The 9,983-nt window shown below is 40.6% G+C and overlaps 1 protein-coding gene across 1 annotated transcript in view; it reads left to right on the top strand.

Annotated features, from left to right (window-relative positions):
• Window positions 1–9,983, top strand: part of WASHC5 (WASH complex subunit 5) — a 71,684-nt gene that overhangs the window by 58,328 nt on the left and 3,373 nt on the right. Inside the window, exons 27-28 of the mRNA XM_017530767.2 lie at window positions 4,947–5,100; window positions 8,268–8,355. Coding sequence (XP_017386256.1) covers window positions 4,947–5,100; window positions 8,268–8,355 — 242 coding nt within the window. The remainder of the gene's footprint in view (window positions 1–4,946; window positions 5,101–8,267; window positions 8,356–9,983) is intronic.

Here is a 9,983-nt window from a genome sequence, read left to right as displayed (position 1 = left end):
TTTTGTTTTATTTATTTTTTGGACCAGATCTCATTTAGTCACTCAGATGGGAGGGCAGTGGGACAGTCTCAGCTCACTATGGCCTCGATCTCTCATGCTCAAGAATCCTCCCATGTCAGCCTCCTGAGTACCTGGAACTATAGGCGCACACCACCATGCCCAGCTAGTTTTTTATATTTTTTGTAAAGGCGGGGTTTTGCCATATTGCCCAGACTGGTTTCAAACTCCTGGGTTCATACAATCCACCTGCCTCGGCCTCCTAAAGGGCTGGGATTACAGGCATAAGCCACCATGATAAGGGTTTAAAATATGGTACACCTAGGTAAGGGTTCATTGTCCAGGTTAAAGAATGTGAGGGACCTTTGTTTTGATTCTCTTCTTTAATGTTTAGGTAGCTAATGATGGTATGAAGGAAACTTCTTTTGGTTGATGTTCTGTTCTTAGATGCATGTGGCAGCTGTGTATCTGGAACCATGATGGGAAAAGTAACAATATCATTAAGGACATGAGACTAATATGAACATATGAACATCTAATATTTTATGTATGATTATATGTCAAAATATTCAGTACAAACAAGAGACACCAAAGGCTTTCATTCTCCAGGAATATAACCCTAATTTATTTTTGTCATTGGTCAGAATATTTTTGTAGTTACATAATAGGTATGCAAGTGTTTCCTCTGCCTTCAAACTTTGTATCTAACTGAATGAATTTTTTAAAAATCCACTGTAGACTTTACTTTAAAAACATTATAAGAACATTTCTACAAATGTAATTGTTATTTTTTTCTTCACTAGAGATTCCTAACTATGTTTCTTCCTTGTAGTACTTTCCTATTTCATAAGCTTTTTCAGGGTGAAAATGTGGAATCTCTTAATGTTTTTATTCTCTCATTCAAAAGTAGTCATTGATTCTAGACACTGCTTCCATGACAATGCCTGTGATTGTCACAGAAGGTAGGGAATGATGTCCTCAATAAATACTTGCTGTAGGAGGGAGGGAACAAATATGTGTTTGGATTCTGGCCCCACCACTTATAACCTATGTTACTTTGGCCAAGTTACCTGCAAACTGAGTGCCCAACAGGTATTGAGTCACTTTCTAAATATTGGTTAAAATAAATTTAAAGGACCCTCCCAAGCGTAATGTAAAGGTTCATCTCAAGATTCGGAGATTCATGTTCTCTCCCTGTTCTCTTTATGTTAATATTCAATAGGAATATATGATTCTTGATAATGAAGAATTGTCAGTACAGAAAGAGTCTTCTTTTCATTATAGAATAACTCTTCGTTAACTATTCTCATTCTAAGATAATATTTTTTTTTCATTGTGTATATGATTCATTGCTTTCTACCTAGGAAGGATTATTTTTCTATACAGAGTCCTGTTAGGATTATTCCTCCATGTTCTGGATTGCCAAGGCCTATGTCTGGCACCTTGATTGTAAAGCGGCTTATGGAAAGTAGCACTCTCCATGGCATTCCCAGATCTTAAAACAAAACATAACACAACGAAACCTTTATGTATCCTAGAAATGTAGTATCTATAACTGACTAATTCTTCTCATCAATAAGACTGGTGTGTTAATGTAGGAACTAAATTACAGTAGGCCCAAGGAAGGAACAATTGTTTGGTATCTTTGTGGATATTCAGTTGCTCATATTCAGTGGGACTGCCTCTAGGCTCTCTATTCTGTTCCATTGATCTATTTATCTCTCCTTATGCCAGTAGTGTCTTGATTATCGAAACTATAAAGAGAGCCTTGAAACTGTATATCCTAAAAACATGTATTTAACCTTATAAACACTGTTCTCAAGACTGACCTAAGAAATGCATACTGGGCCTGGTGTTTGTTGTTAACATCACTTTTGCTTTCCACCTGGAAAGGATTCTTTTTTTTTTTTTTTTTTTTTATGAGGGAGTCTCACTCTGTTGCCAGCTGGAGTGCAATGGCATGATCTCAGCTCGTTGCAACCTCTGCCTCCTGGGTTCAAGCTGTTCTCCTGCCTCAGCCTCCCAAGTAGCTGGGATTACAGGTGCGCATCACCACACCCAGCTAATTTTTGTATTTTTTTAGTAGAAACGGGGTTTCACCATGTTGACCAGGATGGTCTACAACTCTTGACCTCATGATCCACCTGTCTTGGCCTCCCAAAGTGCTGGGGTTACAGGAATGAACCACCGCGCCCGCCCAAGGATTCTTTTTCCATACTGAGTCCTGTTAGGATTATTCCTCCATGTTCTGAATTGCCAAGGCCCGCGTTAGGTAATTCAGGATCACCTGTTTAAGCTTCTCTGGTTTGGGGAAGAGATTTCCCAGTATTCACAAGAACCCAAATATGGGATCTGAGGGTCTGTCTAACCAGTTAACTTGATAAGAAACTGCCAACCCTTTGTCCAAAGTGGTTGTGCCAGTTACACTCTCACCAAGAGTGAGTATATGTATACTCCACATCCTCACCATTATTTGGTGGCATCAGTCACTTTCATTTTAGCTATTTTTTTTTTTTTTTAGACGTAGTCTCACTCTGTCACCCAGGCTTGAATGCAGTGGTGCAATCTCAGCTCACTGCTGCCTCCACCTCCCAGGTTCAAGCAGTTCTGCCTCAGCCACCTGAGTAGCTGGAATTACAGGCTACAGGCGTGCGTCACATGCCCAGCTAACTTTTGCATTTTTATTAGAGACGGGTTTCATCATGTTGGCCAGGCTGGTCTCGAGCTCTTGGCCTCAAGTGTTCCACCCGCATCAGCCTCCCAAAGAGCTAAGTTTACAGGCATGAGCCACTGCACCCAGCCCATTTTAGCCATCCTGATGGGTATGTATGATACCTTGTTGCAGCTTTAATTTGCCTTTTTCTGATGATTAATCATTTGAGTACTTTTTCATGTACTTATTGGCCATTCCTTATATTCTCTGCAAAGTGCCTGTTTCAATCTTGCTCGCTTCTAAATTGTTTGCCCTCTTATTACGGAGTTGTAGGAGTTATGTATATATTATGGATACAAGTTCTTTGTTAGATATATGTTTTGAGAATATTTTCTCTCAAATTGTGGCTTATCTATTTATTTATTTTTTTTACTGGTAACTTTAATGAGCAGAAGTTTTTATTGTTGACAGTGTCCAATTTGTCCATTTTTTTCCTTTATAATTATTCCTCTTGATCTTGTCTAAGAAATATCTCCCAGGCTGGGTACAGTGGCTCATGCCTGTAATCCCAGCACTTTGGGAGGCTGAGATGAGAGCATCACCTGAGGTCAGGAGTTTGAGACCAGCCTGGTCAACATGGTGAAACCCTGTCTCTACTAAAAATACAAAAATTAGCTGGGCATGGTGGCATGTGCCTGTAATGCCAGCTACTCGGGAGGCTGAGGCAGGAGAATCACTAGAACCTGGAAAACAGAGGTTGCAGTGAGCCAAGATCGCACCATTGCACTCCAGCCTAGGCGACATAGTGAGACTCTGTCTGAAAAAAAAAATGAGAAATCTCTGTCTTCTCCAAGGTCACAAAGATATCTTCGATATTTTTTCTAAAAATTCGGTAGACTTTGCTTTTACATTGAGGCCAGTGGTCCATCTCTAATTGTTCTTTGTGTACACTGTGAGATAGGGGTCCAGGTTTATTGTTCCCCTATAAGGCTATCCAGTTTCAGTGCCATTTATTGAAAGATTTATCTTTTTAAAAATTATTTTGTATATTTATGGCTATTCAATTACTCATATGAGGTGGGACTGTCTCTAGACTCTCTATTTTGTTCCATGGATCTATTTGTCTATTCTTACACCATAGTGTCTTGATTATTGAAACTGTATAGAGAGCTTGAAATCAAGCAACCTAAGTCTTCTGACGTTATTCTTTTTCAACATTGTGTGGTTTCCCATGCAGCCATCCAGGCAGACTTCAGGGTTGCCACATTTCAGCAAAAATCTTTAGTGTAGAGCCAGGTACAGTGGTACACACCTATAGTCCCATCTACTCGGGAAGCTGAGGCAGTAGCATTGTTTGAGAGGCAGTAGCATTGTTTGAGCCCAGGAATTCAAGGCTATATTGTGCTATGATTGTACCTGTGAATAGCCACTGCATTCCAGCCTGGGCAACATAGCAAGATCCCATCTCCAATTTAAAAAAAAATTCTTTAGTGTAAAGGTCAGCTTTGATACTCATTCACTTTGTAAATGTCCTTCTTCCACTGTCTTGACTTCTGCAGATTCTTTTATGTATATATAAATAATATAATATATAAAAATAATGTATAATATAAATAATATATATTATATATTTATGTAAATAATATATATTATATATAATATAAATATATTAATATAAATATATATTATATATAATATAAACATAAATATAATATATAAATATATGTTAAATAATTTGATATAAATATATATTATAAATATAAATATAAGTATAAATATATATAAATATACATATTTATATTATATATAATATATACATTATATTATATATTTTTTATATATAATATATATAATACATAAAATACTTAACATTTGTTTAAAGGTACTCTAAAAATATTTTATCCAGCTTTTCACTTAAGGTAGTAGTCCAGGGTAACTATTATGTCATGGTGCTGTTAACAGAAGTCAGTTATAGCGATTTTTTTTTTCCTCATTTGCATTTATCTATATCTTTAAAATCCGCTACAATAATATATGTTAATTGAATAATTCAAAAGAACCAGTAATGATAATTACAAAATTTAGTAACTGTTTTATTGGTTTTGAATCCTTCAGACCACTGGAATGCCCCACCAGCCCTGTGGCTAATTCAAAATATGGCCCAGAGTTGTCATTCCTTCCAAAAAATCATTTGCCAGTGAGGATATGGGCCCCAAACATTTTGACCTTCACAGCGTTAACATTTAATATGTTAATAATTAATATTCATGTGCTGTTGCAATTTGTTCCCTTGCAGGGATGGTCTGCCGAAAACCAACCGACCCAGTCGACTGGCCACCGCTTGTCCTGGGACTGCTCACTCTGCTGAAGCAGTTCCATTCCCGGTACACCGAGCAGTTCCTGGCGCTGATCGGTCAGTTCATCTGCTCCATGGTGGAGCAGTGTACAAGGTACAGAAGACCGACCATGACTACAGAGGACTTCATGTCACAAAGCCTAACTTAAACCTCGCATTGCCAAATTCCTCTTCTTATTGCCTTCATAGAGCTGGGAAATGGTTGCTCACCCTTCTCTGTAAAGCAAGTCAGGGCGTATCTCCTTGTTTAGAGCAATTATGACTGTGCCCATCCTTAGTCACCTTGCCAGGGGAACTCCATTAGGTATACTCACAGTGATTTTCCAGGAGTGACTCAGGACTATGATTAGTAACTGCCATGGGGAAGAAACTGTAGCCCTGTTCCTCTGCACTCTTGGATCCAGCTCTTCGATCTCAGTGAGACCCTGAACTCCTGCTGGGCCACTGCCGGGAGATGATGATTCCACTCACTTCAGTGGGAGTCAGAGAACATGTCAGTGTCAAAACCTGGGCAGTGTCTGCCTGTAAAGAAGCAAATTTCACAGGAGTTGCTATTTGATACAGTACTTATAAAGCTTTAATTCCTGCCAGTTCTTTCTCCCTGCCCCTAAATGTGGCTTTTCTGGGATAAAGAAAAAAAAGTTATTTCCATGAGATGCTGGGTCCTGAGCCTCCTTCTCTGCTATCCTAAAGGGTCAGCCTGGCTAACCTTTTCTGTCATGTCCACTTGGTCATTTTTGCCACTATAACTTAAAAAACTAATTAACGTAGCTGGGCACAGTGGCTCAAGCCTGTAATCCCAGCACTTTGGGAGGCCAAGGTGGGCAGATTACTTGAGGTTAGGAGTTCAAGACCAGCCTGACCAACATGGTGAAACCCCATCTCTACTAAAAAAAAACCCACAAAAGTTAGATGGGTGTGGTGGTGGGCACCTGTAATCTCAGCTACTCGGGAGGCTGAGGCAGGAGAATTGCTTGAACCTGGGAGGCCTCTGAGGGTGCAGTGAGCCGAGATTGCACCACTGCACTCCAGCCTGGGCAACAGAGTGAGACTCCACCTCAAAAAAAAAAAAAATGAATAAAAGTGATCTTCTAAGTCCACACAAAATATTACTGACTCCTAGAACTGGAAATGACTTTTGAGGTCATTTAATTGACCTCCCACTAAGTGCGTGAGTGAGCTGTAAGACATCCTTGACATGCCATCATCCAGCTGCTGCCGGAACACTCGCCGATGGGGCTCTTGCTACCTCTTCAGGCCACACAGTCCACTGGCTAAGTGTGGTTCTCATTAGAAAGTTCCTGATTGTGATTATTAGAGCCTATGTCTCTGGATATTTTACTCACTGAGCTTTTCTCCACCCTTTGAAATCATACAGAATAAATGTAGTCTACCTCCTTTGCAACATTACTTCCAATTTGGTATGCCATCTGTCTTAGGTCTTCTCCTTGTTTAGATAAGCCCCTTCCACCTCTTCCTGATGTGTTGCAGTTTAGAGGTTACTCACCACAGCGAGTGACTTCTTCTGGGTGTTCCAGTCTGCTACTGACAATCTTAAAATGTGTCTTCAAACTTGTAGTGAGATTCCAAGCACAGCCCTCCCCTTGGTGCAGAGGGGTATTACACTTCTTCATTCTGGGCCCTCTGTGGACAGTAGAGCAGCTGTAATTGCAATGGTGGGTTTTTCGTTGTTGTTTGAGAAAGAGTCTGGCTGTGTCACCCAGGATGGAGTGCAGTGCAGATCTCGGCTCTGCAGTGATGGCTTCTTGACATCCAGTGCACACCAGTGGCTCATACTGATTTTGTATTCTTTCTAAATTCCAGTATTGCTTCCTCCCATGAGCTGCCATCAGTCTAGTTTCTCCTTATCTTAGTTAATGAACTGAACAACAAACACTGGTGTTTTCCTGGGACATATGTTTAGACTTGCTTCAAAACCATAGTTTTTAACAATTGAAAAATAGAAGAGAATTCAAAGATAAAATCTCAAAAATGAAATTGTAACAATCACAAAGTGAGGTCAGTTGACAAGGAAAGCAGTAGGCTCATAAAAACCTAGCGCATCTGGCTCAAGATCGGAGAGGAGGCGAAGGACTCCGGGTCAGGTGGTGTGGGGATGATTAGCAAGTAACCTCCACACAACTGGCTATCCCAGTCATAGCTCGCTGCTCTTTCTTCTTCACTAATGGCAGTAAAGGCTTAAGTGTGACTCAGTATGTTACTGGCAACCCTGAGGGTGGTGATCAGGCTACAGGATACCAGCTGTGGCTCAGGCCTTTGAATTTGCAGAGCTAAGTAACCCACGGGGCCTCTGTCCTTTCTCTTGCTCCAAGCAGAGCAAATACAGCCCTTGTCACAGACGGAAAGACTGAGAGCAGGGAGAACTTTTCTAGGTGCAGTCACTCTTAACCCTTCCAAAGGCAACAATTCATCAGCGAAATTAACCAATAATCTGTTAATAGTACCAAAAATTATTTTTTCGTTAGAAAATGCCAATTGGTACAGAAGTTGGAAATAGTTTTAACACCTAAAAACTCATTTTGATGTAAACAACAGGGAACATTAGCTCTATAAAGAGACTGGCATGTACTTTGCTTGTGTTCCCCGTTCTGGGATAGTCCTTGGGACTGTAGTTGCTGAATGAATAAATACATGAGTAAAATCCCATATGAAAAGTTGCTAGATGCTATATTTATTTGATACCCTGAAATAAGCAGGACATGCCAGGCACAATTCCAGATGCTGGAGATATGAAGATGAACACATGACCCAGGCCCTTGAGGAGTTGATACTCTTGTCGGGAAGCCAGCACACAATTGAAAAATTCAGAGGCTTGGAGAATGCTACTAAGTATTATGAGGGCCCCAGAGAATCAGGGAGGATCCCACAGGAGAAGAAGTCCCCAACCTGGGACTCGAACAATGTCTAGAAATTGACTTTCAAATCAGCGTGCAGGGATGGGAAACTATGGGACCTGCTAGGTGTTGAATCATGTAAACAGAGGGAGATGAGTCTGGGCAGATAGCAGGGACCGTGTTGTAAAGGCCCACGTAAACCATATAGAGAAGCTCACATTTACCCTATAGGGTAAGCTCCTGAAAATATGTGAGCAAGGTTAATGACTTGATGGGAATCAACAGCATGCTTAATGTTTTTGTTCATCTTTGACTTCATTAGATAATCTGTTGGTAATTTAGTCTTTCAGTATTCTGACCAAGGGCTTATTATGTGCAAAGCAGTTAATTGATTTCTCTGTTACAGCCAGAAGATACCTGAAATACCTGCAGATGTTGTGGGTGCCCTTCTGTTCCTGGAGGATTATGTTCGGTACACAAAGCTACCCAGGAGGGTAAGTGATAGATAATACAGAACAATATTGGCCGGGCATAGTGGCTCACTCATGTCTGTAATCCCAGTACTTTGGGAGGACAAGGTGGGTGGGTAGATCACGAGGTCAGGAGTTCCAGACCAGCCTGGCCAAGATGGTGAAACCTCGTCTCTACTAAAAATATAAAAACTAACTGGGTGTGGTGGTGGGTGCCTATAATCCCCGCTACTTGGGAGGCTGAGGCAGGGAATTGCTTGAATCCAGGAGGCAGAGGTTGCAGTGAGCCGAGATTGTGCCACTGCACTCCAGCCTGGGCTACAGAGACTCCGTCTCAAAAAAAAATACAATAGTAATGACCCAGTTGTAAAAAGATAGTAATAATAGTGGCCCTGGATTCATTGGGAGTGAAGTCCAATGGGCCATTCACAGCAGATGCCTCTGCATTTCTTGCCATTGCTCTGCCCCCAGCGCTGAAACGTCCCAGCCTTTTCCACCATGGGAAATGCCTTGCAGAGTTTAACACAATGCCCCTCCCTGTCTTCTTCCGCTCCACCATGTTCTGCTGTCAGCAGTTCACCTGGTTCAGGAGTTAAGTGAAATGGGCAAGCTAGGAGAATTCCATAAGTGGCCAGGGGAGAGAAAGAATCGTGTGTGGTTTGTTCTTTCTCTCTCCACTGGCCTGGTTCTCACAACAAGTACAGTTAAGTTCATGCCACAACTAGACGTGTGTGTGACCACTGTTTCCAAAAATGACAGGCTACCTTTTACGTGCTAAGACGTTCTTTCCTCTTCCCTTCTCATTAGTAATTCCACTTTGTTAAATTTATCTCAAAGTAGAGCTCGATACTGACATATAAAAGACTTTGAATAGATACTGAAGATCATTTCTGATTTTTAAAAATTAGTAGATTAGGAATCAAAGATACTTTCTTACAGCACGAGCCAAAGATACACTTTTAAAATTAACTAGCAATGTTAGTACTTAATAGCGAAATGCTAGTGGCATTCCCATTAAAACCAGGGCTGTCACGTGACATGACAACGATACAGACGCTCGAAACGACTTTTGTTATACAGGTGCGAGACCATAAGAAATGAAATGAAAATGAAATGCACTTTGGAAAAAAGACTATTATTTGAGATATAAGTCTTCCTTTTTTGTTTTATTTTTCCACAAGTTACTGGGGTACAGGTGGTATTTGGTTACGTAAGTTCTTTAGTGGTGATTCATGAGATTTTGTGCACCCATCACCTGAGCAGTATACATTGCACCCTGTTTGTAGTCTTTTATCCCTCATCCCCCTCCCATACTTCCCCCCAGGTCCCCAAAGTCCATTGTGTCTTTCTTACGCCTTTTTGTCCTCATAGCTTAGCTCCCACATATCAGTGAAAACATACGATGTTTGGTTTTCCATCCCTGAGTTACTTCACTTGGAAGAATAGTCTCCAGTCTCATCCAGGTCACTGCAAATGCTGCCAATTCATTCCTTTTTATGGCTGCATAGTATTTCATCATATGTATATCTTACAGTTTCTTTATCCACTCATTGATTGTTAGGCATTTGGGTGGTTCCACGATTTTGCAGTTGTAAATTGTGCTACTATAAACATGCATGTGCAAGTATCTTTTTCATATAATGACTTCTTTT

Source organism: Cebus imitator, unplaced genomic scaffold (assembly GCF_001604975.1).
Source record: "Cebus imitator isolate Cc_AM_T3 unplaced genomic scaffold, Cebus_imitator-1.0 Scaffold68, whole genome shotgun sequence".
Classification (NCBI taxonomy): domain Eukaryota; kingdom Metazoa; phylum Chordata; class Mammalia; order Primates; family Cebidae; genus Cebus; species Cebus imitator.
This window is presented reverse-complemented; position numbering and strand designations above follow the sequence as displayed.